The following is a 17,224-nucleotide window of genomic DNA, read 5'->3' as shown; positions in this document are numbered from 1 at the left end:
AGCCAGTGGTCCCGGTACCAATCTCACCCGCTTACCGGAAATGCTGCTTTGTCATATGTTGGATTTGTCCGTGTGTGTGTCTGTCCATCTGCCTACAGTCGTGCTTAGTCTATTTATTGATCTCTCTGTTCATGTGTCATTCTTAGACTTTGGCAATTATTATAGGTTTATAGTAAGTATGATAGCTGGTAGGGAATGTTCCCCCTCTTTGTTCTTATTTTGCAAAACTCTCTTTCAAACTCTTGCCAAATGCCATGGAAAGTCCTGCTGGAATATTTTGCTTATTGAAATTGCACTGAATTAATATAGCTAAATTTGAGGAGAACTGGAAATTTTCCAATATCAAATTGAACATCTGCTTTCATAAATGTTTTCTTCACTTCTAATCGTTTCCTCTCTCAGTACTTGGGATTGCTTATTCAAAAGATATAGACTTTTTTTTTTTTAAGGCACAAGACATGTTGCTAAATGCTTGCTAGAAATCTCCTTCCAGTTTGCATCCTCACCAGGAATTCGTGAGCTTGCTCTGAGGCTTCCCACTCCAGCAGGAATGTCCTAAGACCTTTCTCAATTTCAAAAGTGCAAAGAGTTTCCAATATAAGGAAACACAATTCTCAGAGAGGACCACTCCTGGGTGGTCATTCATGGATGTAACAAGGTGAAAACAGTGTTGGAAAACACTCACGGTGTGTGGATGAGAGTGCATGCTGTGGCTGTAAGGGGCTGTGGGGTGTAGCTGTGCATGATCCCAGACCCCAAATTCTGCTCCCCACCCACCTGGGCTTTTGCTCACATCCTGAACTTGTCAGCCCTCAGTTTTTGGCCAGTCTGGTGCTTCCCTCTCTCCCTGTAGCCTCTGGAAGAACTGTGTTTGCCTGAGGGGCAGCCCTGCTCCGTGTCCAGCCTGTTCTGGGGAGTTCTGGGGAATCCAGGAGCCGACCCTGGGCAGGCTCTGGGAGTTGTCAGCCCAAAATCTGCTTCGGTCCCAGCCCTTGCTCTGCTCGTCTCTCCATCTGCAAAGAGAGCTTGACCCCAGGGTGTTCTGCAGTCCCCTCCTGCTCTCGCTCCAGGGTCCCCATGGGCCACTGCCCTATCCTCACAGGTGGCAGGTTGGGGCACTGCTGGAAGGGGGTCTTTGGGCCAGATTCTCCTGTGGGTGACATTTACAGGTGGAGAGGGTGAGGCAGAGGCCTCCCTTTTCAAGAAGGGGGATTTCATGGAACCTCAGTGTGGGAGGGTCTCAAAGAGATCTCTCTGCAGCCTTTGTTCTACTTGGATGCCTCCAGTGACAAGGGCTCACCACTTAACAACCATCTGAGTCTATTTTAGACAGCAATGGGTGGAAGTCCCTAGATTTTCTCTTGATATCAAGCCGAATTCTGTTTCCTGGAGCTTCTGGCCCTTCCTGTAACCAAGAGCTCCCTGTCCTGCCCTGTCCCTCTCCCTGTTCCCGGGAGCCTAGTTGCTCAGTCCCCCAGGCCCCCCTGGGGCGAGCAGCTGCAGCCTTGGGCTGTCAGCCCTGCCAGTGTCCAGAGGGAAAGACTTTTCAAAGTTGCCAGAGCAGCATCATAGTTTTGCATCACCAGTTTTCCTCAGAGTCCCAGGACCCAAGAGGTGAATTCACTTTGAAGTCATCCCTCTCAACCCTGTCATTTCATAGATGGGTAAACTGAGGCCCAGGGGGCTAAGTCACACAGCTGAGATCAAGGCAGGGCCTGGACTGTGTCCCCGACCCCTGGTTTGCACTGGATTCACCGTGACATAGTGCATTCCCCCTCAACATGATTCCCATGTGGCTTCAGTACCCTGTGTTCCCTCGGTGTGAATTATGAGCAGCAGGACATTGTGCCGAAACATAGCTGTGAGAGGCGAGGTCCCCATGCTTGCCCTGTGGGGTCGGGGCCTGTAAATGGGAAGGCGCCTCTCAGCACACCGCAGTCACTCGTCTCAGAGCCGTCAGTACACCTCGGCCGTGGAGTCAGAAGGAGAAAAGCTGTATCGGTGGGACACCTTGTGCCTGCCTGTTGGTCACTCCCAGGCTGCTTGCTCTCTGCACACACCTGCCCTCATCTTGGAGAGTTGGCCACAGTCCTCTGTGCCAGATGAAGCTCACTTGACCCTCGCTGGGATCCAGGCCTACTGGGAGCGGGTGCTGGGAGAACCCTGGTGCCCTGGGCTCCAGGTCCTGTCCCGAGGCAGGAGGAGGGCTGCCACCAACAGGAGCGCCGGCCCGCCTCGGCCTGCCCTCGTCCCAGGGTCCCCTTAGGGCACCCAGTCTGGGCACTGCACTACATCTAGGGCAGGTGGGTGGATGCCCAGGGCCTCCCCTGTGCAAGAGGAGGGTGGGGTGTCATGGGGCTCCCCTTGTTGAGCACAGGCCTTGCTGCTCCCTCACTCCCCACCTCCTTGGCCTGGGATGCTCCTCCAGGAAAGCCAACCCCCTCCTGCCTTCCTGGCTGGACTGGCCCCAATCCTGCTCCAGCACTGCCCCGTCCGCCCGCCTCTAGCTTGCAGGCTCCCAGCACCCGGGCACGGTCCTCTGCAGCCAGCGTTTGCCCTGCGCTGACCGGGTGCAGAGCACCCCCGAGGCCTGTGTCCTTAGGGAGAGCCTCTTCCTCGATGTGAGTGGGAAGTGACCTTCAAGTGGATGTGAAGGTCACCTTCACACTCAAACCACAGTTGTCGCCTAGCAGGCCTGGCGTCGTCGTGGCCACACAGGATCAGCTCATTCTGTGGCAGCCGCAGGTGGCTCTCGCATCCCACTGTTCCCATTCCAGGGTGTGCAGTGGCCTGGCCGGTGGGGGGCATTCCCCCGAAGCCCCAGCCTCGCTGTGGGCTCACTGCTCGTAGCCCCCGCCTGAGCAGCGCTGGGCTCCAGCAGCGGCATCTCCTCCCGGTTTTTCTCCTTTGACTTTTTCTTGAGTTTTTACCGAGGTAGCACAGGTAGACGTAGTGTCAGAGTCAGAGGGGGCTCTGAGCTCCTCCTGAGAACCGGCACCCCATTCCTGCCTTCCCTCCAGGGGTCCCTGCTCTGCTCTGCCCCCGTGCATGGCCCGTTCTCTCCCTCATCTTCCCGCCACATTGCTTCTGTTGCCGTGAATTAGCGTTTTGTGTTGGCAACACCAAGACCAGGAAATGTTCTCTCCTGCTCCTCTCGAGTGTACCCTGCTTACATTTTCTTTCTTGTAGAACATTTTATCTGGATAAATGATAAATAATGCAGGCCTTTCCCTGCAGCCTTCCATGGGCTCGTCCCTAATTTCTCATCAAACCCTCTGAACGACCCTCCTCCGTGGGGTGAGGCCACCGCTGGCCTCGCAGCCCCAGCTTCTCTCCTGGTGGCGTCCTTCCCATCGCCTTCCGATCAGGGACGTCCCCCTTGGGGCAGCCCCAGTGTACTCTGGGACTGGGCCCGGGCCCCACAACTTCCCCGCTTGCTCCCTGTTTTCTCCCTCACTTGCTGGAGCACAGATTCTAGCATCTTCCGGAATCTTCCTGGTTCTTCATCCCACCCTCACACTTGATGGGTAGTTTGGCTGAGCTTAAAATTCTGGAAGTCACCGTTCCTCAGCAGTTTGAAATGTTTCTCATTATCATCTGGTGTCCATGTGGCGAAGGAGACACCAATGCCATTCTGATTCTGCATCTTTTGTGATCTGGTTTTTTCTGTGGAAGCTTATGGAAGCTTCTCTTTAGCCCCGAGGTTCTGAAATTTCACAGTTTGCCCTGGCGTGTGACTTTTTATAGTGGGCGGGGTAGGTAGACCGTTTGAATTTGGAAACTGGTGACCTTCAGTCGTGGGAAATCTTCTTGAATAATTTCTTTAGGAGTTCTTTTCATTGATCCTCAGATTTTATTTCTCTCTTCTCATGGAAAATCATTTATTGTATTTCCAACCTCTTAATTTACTTTTAAAGCTTCTGTTTTTGTACTTTTAATTTGCAAGAATGCTTTCTTATTCGTTAATGGTCCTTTTAAAAATAGCAGCCTCCACTCATTCATGGACGTAGTAACTTTTCTTTCTAAGGATGTTAATGACAAGGCCTCCTGCCTGGTGGTGGGGTCGGGGCAGGGTCCTGGATGTTCACAGGGTGGGGATGGGGGCCCTGGGGCTTTCACTAGTTTGCTAGGGCTGCTGTAACAAAGGGGCACAGCCTGGGCAGCTTAGACAACAGAAACGGGTGGTCTCACGGTCTGGAGGCCGGAAGTCCTCCATCCAGGTGTCTGCAGGGCTGGTTCCTCCTGAGGCCGGGAGGGAGAGTCCATGCCCCACCTCTCTCCTACCTTGTGCTGGTTTACCGTCAATCTGTGACGTCCCTTGGCTTGTAGAAGCATCACCGTGATCTCTGCCTTTGTCTTCATGTGATGTTCTCCCTCTGTGTGTCTGTGTGTCCAAACATCCCCTTTTTATAGGGACACCAGTCATTGGGTTAAGGGCCCACTCGACTCCAGTTTGGCCTCATCTTAACCAGTTATCTCTGCGAGGATCCTCTCTCCAAAAAGGTCATGAGCTGAGGGCCTGGGGGTTAGGACTCCAAGGTGAATTTTGAGGGAATGTAATTCAGCCTGTAACAGGGTCTAACGCCCCTCCCACTGACTTTCCACCAATGCCCGTTTCCCGTCACACCTGGACGCTGGCCTTCAGAGATGCCTGGGTCTCTCTGGGTCCCACAGAGCGAATTGGCTTGTCTCTTGTTAGGTTCTAGCTTTCCCGGGCTCCACTCATCCCTTTGGCTTTCTTTTCTACAACTTGTGACATTTACCACCTGTAGCTGACCCTCTCCAGCTCCTCGTGTCCTCAGGGATTGGCACCCCATGCGGTGCCACTTAGTGGGTTTTGGAAGGGAGCGGGTTGAATCGCCACGCAGAAACACCAGTTCTGCCTCTTCGGGGATAGTTTCTAATTCCTGTCTCCCTTTTCCCTAGGTGTCTCCCACGCCCACTAGGAGTGACCAATAAAGGCCGCAGAGATGGCCGGGGCCTCCGTGAAGGTGGCGGTGCGCGTCCGCCCCTTCAATTCCCGGGAGATGAGCCGAGAATCCAAGTGCATCATCCAGATGTCTGGAAGCACCACCAGTGAGTATGGGCTGTGACGGGACTGCCGTTGGCTGCTGGTCACCCAGGGCCACGGGTCCCTCCTCGTCCACACGGTGTGTTGGTTTCCGGGGCTGCAGCAACAAATGACCACAGACTAGGGGCTCACAACCACAGGAATTTATCCCTCACAGTTCTGGAGGCCAGAGTCCAAAATCCAGATGTTGACGGGGCTGTGCTCCCTCTGAGGTTCTGAAGGAGGATCCTCCTCTGCCGCTCACAGCTTCTGGTGGCTGCTGGCCATCTTGGCCTGTGGCTGCACCACCCCGATCTCTGCCTCCGTCGTCACACGGCTTTCTTCCTGTACATCTGTGTCTTCATGTGGCCTTCTTATAGGGACGCCGATCAGTGGATTTAGGGCCCACCCCAATCCAGTATGACCTCACTTAACAACTAATTATACATTCGAAGACCCTATTTCCAAATAAGTTACATTCTGAGGTTCCAGGTGGACATGAATCTGGGGGGACACTTTTCAACTGCCCTGCGTTTAGAAGTTTTTTTCCTTTTGTCCATTCTTTTGCTTTGTTGTTAATTGGAAGCATCTCAAAGTTTTTGGAGGAGTAGGTCTGGAGTCGACATGATGACTAGGAAGTGGCGATTTCCACAAGGTCAGAAAGACGGACGTGCCCCGAAGGGTCTCCTTAGCACACAGGATCCGGCTGCTGGAGGTGGGGAGGGAGAGGGCCTCGCTCGGAGCCTCCCCTGGGCTCTTTCTCTGATCACGAACTTTGTACGAGTTGTGCCATACATGCAGAAGAGCGGACAGAACACAGCGTGCAGCTCAAGGAGGCCTCACACTCTGAGTGGCACCCAGACCCAGTGGCAGAGCGTTGCCAGCACCCAGAGCCCCTCCTGACCCCACCCTTACTCTCACCAAGGGAGGCAGCATCCTTGTGCTCACACCGTACGTTGGTAGGGCTTCTTGTGGGTCCCCTGGAAATGGACCCAGTGTTTGGGTTATCTCCTGCTGATCAACAGCCCATCCCAATGCTTCGTGACCCAGAGCAAGAGTTCATGGTTCTCTCTCCCAGTCATGTGGTCGACTGAGCTGAGTGCGCAGTTTGCACTCGGGGTCCCTCGTGCAGCTGCAGACGCTGCCGTCTCCACAGGCTCGAGTGGCATATGTTGTACCCAGTGGCCGGCACCAACAGCTTCTCGTCCTTGGGTTGTAGGATGATGACAGGCCTCGCCCAGTCTCGGGGGCTCTGCGCCTGTGTAACCCCACCCCGCCTGTTACCTACCGCCTGTGCAGGCAGGGGCCCCGAGGGCTGACGGCAGCCGCCTCCCTAGGCTCATTGAGTGGGGGAGGATTCAGGGGTCCCCAGGAAGGCTCTGGGGCAACTGTAGGCTCTGTGGAAGGGGGTCTGGGCTGGGACTGATCTTTCCAGAAGGCTGTGGCCTTTTTTCCTGTGTGGGCAGGCTGTGGAAGCCCCACTCAGAGCTTGTGTTGGGGGCTGTTGGGCACAGTGCCCATGCACATCTGGGAGTTCATGATGTTGCCTCTGTCTGGTCCCTGGAAGCAGACCCTGAGATGTGGATTTGGGGGCCAAGAGTTTATCTGGGAGGGGGTCTCAGGACGTACTGCGGGGGAGTGTGGAAGTGGGAAGGAAGCTGCGAAGGGGCATTGATGAGCAAATGGCCGCCATGGGCAGTGGGGGCTTGGCTTGCTGGGACCCTCTGATGTATAGACTGCACTTCCGAGTTGTCCTCCTGAAATCTGGGGGGCTTGTCCAGTACTCGCACAGGCTGAGGTTGGTCCTGGGGCCTGGGCTTCTCGCACCAGCAGTCTGGCCCCCTCTCGGCCAGAGAAAGTGCTCAGAGGGCAGGACGCAAGCCTTGAGGTGGGAAGCCAGGGCCTGCAAGGATCTGTGACCCCCTGGGGCGGGGAACTGTGGCCCTGGGTGGGCAGAGGGCATCTGTGTGAGGAGCTGACAGGATGACCGAGGACATCAGGAGTGGCTGTGGGGATCCGGGTCCACCCCTGGGCCAGGCCCCAGCAGCACAGTCACCACCTGACAGTAGCTGGGGGTCTTGGCACGAGGGGTTCCCAGGTGATCAAGCCCTGTGGGAGCCTGCAGTGGTCAGAAAGAACAGGCGTCAGAGTCAGACCCTGCGTCTCCCCGGAACTGGGGAGAGGCCCAGGACGTGGGCGGGTGTCACAAAGGCAAACAGCTGGAGGAGACAGGGTGTTGCTCCGGGTGAAACCGCTGACCCACCCCTGGCCTGAGAGACAGAGAGAGAGAGAGATGGAGAGAGAGAGACAGAGACTGACAGAGAGATAGGCAGACAGGGAGAGAGAGAGAGACAGAGAGATAAAGAGACAGAGACAGAGAGGGACACAGAGACAGAGAGAGACAAAGAAATAGAGAGAGAGAAGGAGAGGGAGAGTGTCAAAAGAATGAACAATAAGGAAAAATCTCTAAGGAAAGCGACATTCGTTTTGGAGTGATGGTATTGGTAGAAAGTGCCAGAAGCCACATCAGAAGTTGAGGTGAAGGCAGAGGGAACCCAGAGGAGAGGAGGATGCCTTTCAGCCCTCGCACAGGGAAGCCTGCCTGAGGAATGGGGTCAGAGGGCTGATGGGCTTTATTCCTGCAGGTCCAGGGGCCAGTGTGTGTGGTGGGGGAGTGGGCGTCCAGGGCCAGGTGTGAGGACGGAGTAGGCACCCAGGGCCAGTGTGAGGATGGGGTGGGCATCCAGGCCTGGGTGTGAGGGCGGGGTGGGTGTCCGGGGGCCGGGTGTTGGGGGGTGGTAGGCGTCCGGTGGCTGGTATGAGATGGCCCCAGCACCGTCTAAGGCGGACACTGGCAGGCGCTGGGCTTGTCAGTGCTCACGGGTGTGAGAAGGGGTGGGGACGATGCCCGGCGGGCCATTCAGACTCTGAGAGAATGGCTTCCGTTCAGTTCCTGCCCCCGCGCCTCCCCTCCCTATTCAAGTTGGCGCCCCCTCCACTGGGCTCTTTGTCCCCTGCCGGCACTGGCCCCTCTGAGCCCTGGGAAGCCGGCCTGGTGTTGTGCAGGCAGGGGTGGAGGGGAGAGAGCTGCTCAGTGCGCTGGCCCGAGGGCCCCACTCACCCAGCCCCAGGGGACCCGTCCTCCCTACCCCTCCTCAGACCCACACAGGGAAGAAACCCGAGACCCTGCCCCAAAGCCTTTTCTCCAGAAAAATCACTGCGGGAGGGGTGCCTGCCGGCCCTGGTCTTGGCAGGTCGTCCTGGTGAGGGTTTGGAGATGTTCGTGGAGGCTGGGCTGACCCTGGGCTCCAGTCCGGCTGTGTGCCATGTGACCTGGGGAGGGCACATCCCTCTGGCGCTCAGGATCCCATCCGTAATAACCGAGGGAGTTTCTCAGACACCACAGGATCCCCCAGGGGTCAGGATCAGGGCTGGATGTCCTAGCCACACCAGGGGACCCTGAGACAGGGGGTGGGGGCAGGTGACAAGCTGGTCCTGTGGAGTGGAGCAGAGCTGCCCAGTGATCCCAATGGTGGATGCTCCTTGTGGCCCACTCCCCGCCCACTGACCCCCCCTGTTGGCTGTACCCTGCCCACCCAGCATTCCTTAAGAACACCTGTGCCGTGTCCCTGGGAGGGCCCCCAGTTCAGGGAGTTCATGGTCCATGTGGGGTGTATGGCAAACACCCCAGGGTCAGGACATGCTCGGAGCAAGGTCAGCACCCGGGGCTGGCCAAGTGTCTTGCCTGTCAAAGGAGAGAGGGCTGGATGGGGTTGGGGATGGGGTTGGGGATGTGGGGCCGGGCCTGTCTGTTGAGCGTGGTGGGGGTCATGCCTGTCCAGGGAGTGGATTGGGGAGGGGGGTGGGGAATCCAGGTCTGTCTGGGGACCCTGGCTATGGTGCAGGGAGGTGAGGGGCCCAGGTGGGCAGAGGTGGGCGTGGGTGGAGTGAGCCAGGGGACCAGCCAGAGCGAGGAGGCCAGCCCAGGCTGCGTGTGCTCAGGCGGTGCTGCGATTGTGGTTTCCACGGCGCCGGCAGTATCTGGCCGGGGGTTCCGTGGCCTCAGGAGTTGAAATCAGGCAGCTTTCTCCCTCTTGGCCTCGATCCTGGGGGCTACATGGACATGACCCCCTCTCAGCCCCGAGGACAAGGCTGTGATGGTCAGTCACCTGCTCCCTCCTAGTGGCTTCCCAAGGGCACCGGGTCTTCTCCCAGAGCTCTTCAAGCTGGGGGTCTGGGGCCCAGAGCCAGGTCAGCCCTGGGGTTGGGGCTTCAGGTGACACCTGTTCTGTGAGCAGGACATTCAGCCAGAGCAAACGGCCCAGGTACCTGCAAATGGGGCCAGTGGGCCGAGGGCAGCTGCAGAAGTGGTGAGGCCGGGGGTCTCAGTCTCCCAGGGCTGCATACGGAAGTACCACAGGCTGGGCGGTGTAGACAGCAGTCTAGAGGCTGGAGTCTGAGATCGAGGTGTTGGCAGTGCTGGTTCCCTCTGAGGCAGTGAGGGGGGGATCCGTTCTCTGCCTCTCCCAGCTGCTAGTGATGTGCCAGCATCCTTGGCATCCGTGGCTATAGAAGAATCACCCTGTCTCTGCTCCATCGTCACACGGCCTCTCCCTGTGCGTGTCTGTGTCAAGCTTCCCTCGTCTTATAAAAACACCAGGTGTGTTGAGTTAGGAGCTCCAGTGTGACCTCATCTTAGCCAGTTACACCTGCGAGGACCTTGTCTCCAAAGGAGGTCACATTCTCAGGTCCTGAGGTCAGGACTTCAGCACGTGGATTTTGAGGGGATATAATCAACCGATAATGGGAACAGGGTCTTGTTCTCTTGGTGCCGGCGACAGGTCCCCCTGGACACTTGCTGGTAGGGCAGGGGGGTGGGCTCCTGGAGGCCGTGCCGTGCCCAGGAAGGCGAGGCCCCCAGCCCACTGCAGTTGAGGAAAGTCAGTCTGAGAAGAGGGCAGACACGGCCTTCATCCTGAGCATGGGGGGCGGTGATGTGAGGGGCTGTGCTCCTCAGGTGGGATGACGTGCTGGGGGAGTGGCCTCCCTTGTGGCCCTGGAGCCCTTCCCTCCAGGATTGGCTGGAGTTTCTTGTGGATGTGAAACCCAGGGGGAGATTTGCCTCTGGCCAGGTGGGGCCTTGGGGGCCCTCCGGGTCCTCTATCAACACAGACATTGCAAGTTCAGACAGCGTCCTAATGGGCAGCAGGCAGGGTGTCCTGAGGGGGTGGGGGCTGAGGTCCCCCCTTCCCGGCCACTGAGAACATGCCCCCTGGGGCCAGCCCAGTGGTGTAGTGGTTAGTTTCGCATGCTCTGCTTTGGTGGCCCAGAGTTCGCCAGTTCGGATCCTGGGGATGGACCTACACACTGCTCATCAAGCCGTGCTGTGGCAGCATCCCACATAGCATAACTAGAAGGATTTACAATTAGGATATACGACTATGTACTGGGGCTTTGGGGAGAAAGAGAAAAAGAAGAAAGGAGGATGATTGGCAACAGATGTTAGCTCAGGGCCAATCTTCCTCACCAAAAAAAGGAGAACATGCCCCCTGCTGGATCCAGGACGTGGGGAACCCTGGGGGCAGGGGCACTTGCAGGCCTGGGGTGAAGCAGCCTGGGACTGGGGGCTCCTGGGACACTGGGCAGGCGCAGCGGTGGGTGAGGGCACCATTGCATGCTCGGGGCATGGTTCCTCATTGAATGAACCGATGTTCCGTGAGTGCTGCCTCCGGCCAGCCCAGGGTGCAGCTCGGTGGAGGAGGGAAGGAGGGACCTATGCAGAGGTTAGTTCCATAGAGCCTGTGAGAGCAGATCTAGGGGGGACAGGTGCCCTGAAGGAGAAGGAATAAGTGGTTGTGGTTCCTGCGATGGGATACCCCACAGGGGCAGCCAGCAGGCCCCAGGCGTATGCAGCTCACAGACACGGCATCATGGGCCCAAAAGAAGCAGGTACACAGCCATGACAGGAAGCCCCAGCCTTCTGGGTGCTTCTAGGGTGTGTGCATGCAGAGCAGATGCAGAAAGACCTGGGCTGAGGTGGTGAGCAGGGTATGGACCCAAGAGGTGGGGGTGGGCTGTGGGCTCTGTGTCGATTCAGTGTCTGCAGGAAGGAACGACTCTGGGCTGCCTGCAGGGGACACTGGTGGGCAGCAGGGTCCACCAGACCAAGGTGAGGAGCAGAGACAGGTCATCTGCCTAGAATCGCCTGGGTCCCCTCCCACTGAGGGGCTGGCTTGTCTGGGACCACAGGCCTCTGAGGACTCCGCCCCCCCACGCCCCCTCGGGGTTCCCTCTCTGGTGGGTGGGCACGTCCGATGTGCCAGTCGGCCTCTCCAGCACAGTTAACCACCACACCTGTCCCCCTTCCCACAGCCATCGTTAACCCCAAACAGCCCAAGGAGACGCCCAAAAGCTTCAGCTTCGACTATTCCTACTGGTCACACACCTCGGTAAGCCCAGGGCTGAGGTCCAGGGGAGGGGGGACGCAGCAGTGTGGCCCTCGTCCAGTCCCTCGACCTCTCTGAGCTGCATGTTCCTCTCTAAATGGGGTGATGGCTCCCCTGCTCCCCTGCAGGGCTGCTGCATGGGGGGGGGACGGGACAGGGGTGAGACTGAGGGGAGGGGCCTGCTTTCCTAAGTCGCCTTGTGTGTGGAAGGTCACCCTGAGCTGTGACACGCACTGTCCCCGGCTGAGGCAGGGACGAGCGGGCTGAAGGGACGAGGGGCCTTGCTCACTGTGGGCAGTTTCCCAGGGTCCAAGCTGTACATCCATTTGCCCGCTGGCATCTCCTTTTCCCCGGACATCCCAAATTCAGAATATCCAAAGCTGACCCTGGCCCAGATGGCGCCTGTGCCTGCACTCTCTCCATGGGCAGCACCTCTGGAGGCCCCTGCTTCCCCCGGGAGCTCTGGAGACCCTCAGACTCTTCCCTGACCCACCTCTCCATCTCATCCACACTCAGCCCTGCCCATCCCCCCACCTCCTGATCCTTCTAGAAGGCATCCATTCCCCTGCCCCAGTGCCAGCACCTGCCTTAGGTCACATCTCTGAGCACCTGGCTCCCAGAACAGCCCCCAGGGCTCCCCGTTCCCCCTTCCAGTCCCTCTTCCTTCCATCGTCGAGGTAACCCTGTAGGCCTCTGGCCCAGGACAGCATCCAGACACTGTATACAGCCCGTGGGCTCCCTGGGCCTCGGGCCCTGCCCCTCCCCAGCCCCACCTCTCCACATTCCCATGGCTGCCTCACTGAGCACCACGTCAGGCAGTCCCACCTCTGAGCTTTTGCGCATGCTGTTCCCTCTACTGAAACACCCTTCCGCCTGCCCTGCCCCAGCCTTGCCACTTCCTCCTCACCCCTCTCAGGCAGGATTAGGTCCCTTCTCCCAGGGCCTGCGAGTGGGCGGGCGGGGCAGGTGTCCCTCTCTACTGCGCTGCCCCTGGTGGCCTCAAGGCCCTGAGTGCAATGTAGTGCTCTGTGAATGTGGTGGGATGAGCCCTTGGCTGCCCAGCCTCCTGCAGCTGTACCCCTTCTTGTCCTCCAGCCCGAGGACATCAACTACGCCTCGCAGAAGCAGGTGTACCGGGACATCGGCGAGGAGATGCTACAGCACGCCTTCGAGGGCTACAACGTCTGCATCTTCGCCTATGGGCAGACCGGGGCGGGCAAGTCCTACACCATGATGGGCAAGCAGGAGAAGGACCAGCAGGGCATCATCCCACAGGCACGCAGTTGGGGGTGGGGGCCAGAGTGGGAGGCGGGGTTGGCGTGGGACCCACTGAGGGCGGGATGGGCAGGGCAGCACAAGCTGAGGCCTAGAGACTGGGGCAGGGCGCCCCAGAAGAGCAGCCGTGGGAAGAAGGGAGCCGGAGGAGGGTGGGGTCAGGGCCGGAGAGGGGCAGCGTGGGGCAGATGGCTGTGAAGAGGCTGGAGACCCAGGCCAGGGGAGGGGGAGCTGCGGAGGGGCCCCAGCCCTGGGCACTGCCCACCACGGTCACGTCCATAGCACAGGGCGGCTGGGAGAGCTGCTGGTGGGGGTGACCCTTTCCTGGCGGGCAGTGAGGGCAGGTGTCCAGGCAGGGAGAGGTCCCCGGAACAGAGAGGCCTTCTGTTAACCAAAGGCTGAGAGACAATGCCCCAGATACTGCTGGGACCCTGGCCCCCAGCCAGCCCAGCCCCCTTGGGCAGGTCCCTGAATTTGAGCTGGTCAGTGCTTGACCTGGTCAGGGCAGAGGAGAGTGCTGGGTGGTCTGTAGCATGGCCAACCTCTACCCCACCCCGTGCTGACAAGGATGGGGTGAGGAGCAGGCGGGTATGAGCAGACGACCCACAGGACGGGATGGGACATCAGCCGGTGGGGGGACTCCCTGAGTTAACAGGAGACGGCAGCTTCTCAGTGCCTTTAGGATGGACTGAGGGTGCCAGAGGGGTCCAGGGGAGCAGCATTGCCTGGGTGTAGGCCACCCACAGCACCTCGAGGGGCAGGGCTCCAGGAGCAGCCAAGCCCTCATCGTCTGACTGTGTGTGCCCTTGGTCCCCGCAGCTCTGCGAAGACCTGTTCTCTCGCATCAACGAAATGACCAATGACAACATGTCCTACTCCGTGGAGGTAGGACTCCGCCTTCGTCCATTCCCTGGAGCACGGCTGGGGGTTCCAGGCCTGGGTGGGAATGCGTTACTGATGTAAAGCGAGTCCCCACCACTGGTCTGTGCTCTTAGCTTGTCACTCGTGTGCGTGGCAACCATGCCGGTAAATCACACCAGGAAGAGGAGCGCGGGGCCCTCCTCTGCTCAGCCGGTGTTTATTGAGCGGCTACTCCATGCGGGGTGCAGGGACAGGTGCCTCAGGGTGCATGGCCTGGGCTGTACTGTGACCAAGGTGGCCCCAGTGTGACTGCATTGGACGATCCCCCAGGATGGCTGTGGCTGGGGGATAGCCAGGCAGGCAGGGATGAGCTGAGACCCCCAATCACACACTCAGGGGCCATGGCCTGACCTGGCAGCTTGGAGCCCTTTGTGTGCCCCCCAACCCTCTTCCCTCAGGAGTTCCTGATGACAGTCCCCATATGCCCCCATCTTGGGGCTCTCTGATGACAGCTCCCACAACTCCTCCTGCATCCCACCTTGGAGGTCCCTGATTACAGCCCCTGCAGCCCCCACCTTGGGGATTCTTGATGACAGCTCCAACATCCTCCATCTTGAGGGTCCCTGATGATAGTCCCTGCACCCCACCTCAGGGGTCCCTGATGACAGCTCCTACAACCTCCTGCACTCCCACCTCAGGGGTCCCTGATGACAGCCCCTACAACCTCCTGCACTCCCACCTCAGGGGTCCCTGATGACAGCCCCTACAACCTCCTGCACTCCCACCTCAGGGGTCCCTGATGACAGCCCCTACAACCTCCTGCACTCCCACCTCAGGGGTCCCTGATGACAGCCCCTACAACCTCCTGCACCCCACCTCAGGGGTCCCTGATGACAGCTCCTACAACCTCCTGCACTCCCACCTCAGGGGTCCCTGATGACAGCTCCTACAAACCCCTGCATCCCACCTCAGGGGTCCCTGATGACAGCCCCTGTACCTCCCCACCTTGGGGGTGCCTGATGACAGCCCCTGCATCCCCTACCTTGGGGGTCCTTGATGACAGCTCTCACATCCCCCATCTTGGGGGTCGCTGATGATAGTCCCCACATCCCCACCTCAGGGGTCCCTGGTGACAGCCCCTGCACCCCCTGCACCTCACCTTGGGGGTCCCTGATAGTGTCTCTGCCCTGTAGGTCAGCTACATGGAGATTTACTGTGAGCGCGTCCGTGACCTCCTGAACCCCAAGAACAAGGGCAACCTGCGTGTGAGGGAGCACCCCCTACTAGGGCCCTATGTGGAAGACCTCTCCAAGCTGGCTGTCACTTCCTACAATGACATCCAGGACCTCATGGACTCAGGGAACAAGGCCAGGTGTGTGCGGGGTGACTGGCTCGCCCTCCCTGCCCTCCTTCCCCGCCCGAGCCTGCAGTTGCGAGTGTCTCTGAGGAAGGCCTGGTGCCTCGGGCACCTGCCGGTCTCCCCATGGGGTCTGTCCAGCGGCCCCGTGGAGGTGTGGGCCTTGTGGGCCTGAGGCCATTCAGGGCACATGCAGCCTGCCACAGGCCTCAGCTCCCCCCGTAGAGGAGGATGCTGTCGCCTACACGGGGCTTCTCCTGGGGGTCAGGCTGTGTGCCCAGGGTCGGGGGGGTGCCAGTGCTGTCTGTGGTGGCTGCGTGGGGTGAGGCCAGTCTCTGTGCCTGCCGGCCCGCTGGTCAGAAAGACTGGCCCCACATGCTCTGAGGGCAGACGGCCCTCTCCAGGGCACAGGGTGGGGAGCATGTGGGGATGGGTCAGCTGCAAGGCACTGTGGCCATCTCCCTGGCTGTGCTGCCCTGGGCCACCCTGCCCAGGAGGGTCTGCTCTGGTTGTCATGGAAACAGTTCCCTCTCTGCCACCCAAGGACTCCTGAGAGACTGAGGGTTCTCTGTCAGTCACCACCACCCCACACCTCAGTTGTGGTCCCAGGGGGCGCTCTTCTGATGAGGCCCCGCTGTGGAGGGAGCCGTGGGTCGTCAGACGGCAGCTGAGCCTGGGGAGACTGCCCTGAGGCTCCCGTGCATTGGTGGCATCAGGACAAACCCTAGGCCTCCTTTCAGTTGGCCCTGCGCCTTCTTCCCCAAGGCCATACTGCAGCCCTCCCCAGAGCCGCTGGTGTGGGCTGGGTGTGGGATGGATGGTGGCACCCCCTTTCCGCTCTTGGGGGGGGCTTCCCACATCATGGCCTTGCATGGGCTCCCATCCGGGGAGTGGAGTGAGAGATCCCTGGGCTCTCGTGAGGGCCTGGGAGCCTGGAAACACCCCAGTCACAGCACCCCTCATGCCAGGCTTGGGCTGGGGGCTGAAGGTGACACGAGGGACACGGTGGATCGTGGGTGTGGGCCCTGCTTGTGCTCTGACAAGAGGCAAGGTCCTCATCAGGCCAGGAAGCACAGCCCGGGAGCCTGGGGGACCCGGTGCCCCTTGACCTGGTCCAAGTGGCTGGCACCACCAGCAACCCTCAGGATGACGGGTAACCGCCTGTGGCTTCTGTTCCCCCAGGACCGTGGCAGCTACGAACATGAACGAGACCAGCAGCCGCTCCCATGCCGTCTTCAACATCATCTTCACCCAGAAGCGCCATGATGCGGAGACCAATATCACCACAGAGAAAGTGAGCACGGCCTTGGCGGGGGGAGGGGTCAGGCCCGTAGGGTCAGGCAGGATGAGGAAGTCAAGCCAAACACTGGCCACTCAGAGTGGGCCAGGCCTGAGAGGTCACCTCGTCTCTGCATTTGGTGCCACCTGGATGTGGAAGGGACTCAGAGTCAAGGGGCCGTGGACCCCGGGTCTGTCTCCATCTGCCTTCTGCCTGATGGTTTTGGTGGAGACCGTGGGGCTGTGGAGGGATGCCCCCAGCACAGCCTCATAGGCCAAGGCTGCCTGAGTGGCCTTGGAGAGTGGTGGCAAAGGCTGGGGGTTGCAGACTGAGTGCCCATCACAAAGGTGACAGGGGGCCCTGGTGCAGGCTGACGGGAGAGCGGGGCCCCAGGCTGGGACCAAGGCCTCTGGGTGGGCGCCGGCATCTGTGATCACAAAGGATAGCCTTTGCTGAGCAGGCATCACCCGCCCTGGCCCTGGCCCCAGATGCCTTTCCCACGCGCCCTGGCATTCCCAGTGGACCCGGGCGGGGGCGTCATCTCCGGGCCTTTATCCAGACATACAATCTGTGGGCCCCCTGAGGGGCAGCAGGGCGGGGGCCGAGCCTCCTCTGGTCCATCTGCAGCTATGACCCTCAGTGTCAGGTTCTCTCTGACTGTGTCCTCTCCCCACCCTGCCATCCAGGCGTCCTCCTGGGGGCACCTCAGCCACCTCCTGGTGGGCAGGGATCTCTCAGGCAGCACCCTGAGGTCTGCAGAGGGGCCAGGGGAAGTTAGGACCGCTCAGTCCCTGATGGTGCCTGTCACCTCAGCCTGGCGCCATCGTCCCCAGAGACTCAGGTTGGCCAGTGGGGCCTGAGAGGGCAGCGAGGGCAGAGCTGGACTGGGTCAGCCTAGTTGCAGGCCCCCTGCTGTTCCCACCCGTGGGCTTGGGGCACCGAGAGGTCCCACTGGT

The 17,224-nt window shown here is 59.5% G+C and overlaps 1 protein-coding gene across 50 annotated transcripts in view; it reads left to right on the top strand.

Annotated features, from left to right (window-relative positions):
• KIF1A (kinesin family member 1A) overlaps window positions 1–17,224 on the top strand; it is a 101,446-nt gene that overhangs the window by 19,595 nt on the left and 64,627 nt on the right. For all 50 annotated transcript variants that reach the window (XM_070618830.1, XM_070618811.1, XM_070618835.1 and 47 more), the window contains 6 exons: window positions 4,927–5,076; window positions 11,423–11,499; window positions 12,592–12,771; window positions 13,591–13,656; window positions 14,826–15,004; window positions 16,172–16,283. In XM_070618830.1, the coding sequence (XP_070474931.1) occupies window positions 4,971–5,076; window positions 11,423–11,499; window positions 12,592–12,771; window positions 13,591–13,656; window positions 14,826–15,004; window positions 16,172–16,283 (720 nt within the window). In that variant the 5' untranslated portion in view covers window positions 4,927–4,970. The remainder of the gene's footprint in view (window positions 1–4,926; window positions 5,077–11,422; window positions 11,500–12,591; window positions 12,772–13,590; window positions 13,657–14,825; window positions 15,005–16,171; window positions 16,284–17,224) is intronic.

This window comes from Equus przewalskii, chromosome 5 (assembly GCF_037783145.1).
Source record: "Equus przewalskii isolate Varuska chromosome 5, EquPr2, whole genome shotgun sequence".
Taxonomy (NCBI): domain Eukaryota; kingdom Metazoa; phylum Chordata; class Mammalia; order Perissodactyla; family Equidae; genus Equus; species Equus przewalskii.
The sequence above is the reverse complement of the archived record's forward strand: the minus strand, read 5'-3'. Positions and strand labels throughout refer to the sequence as shown.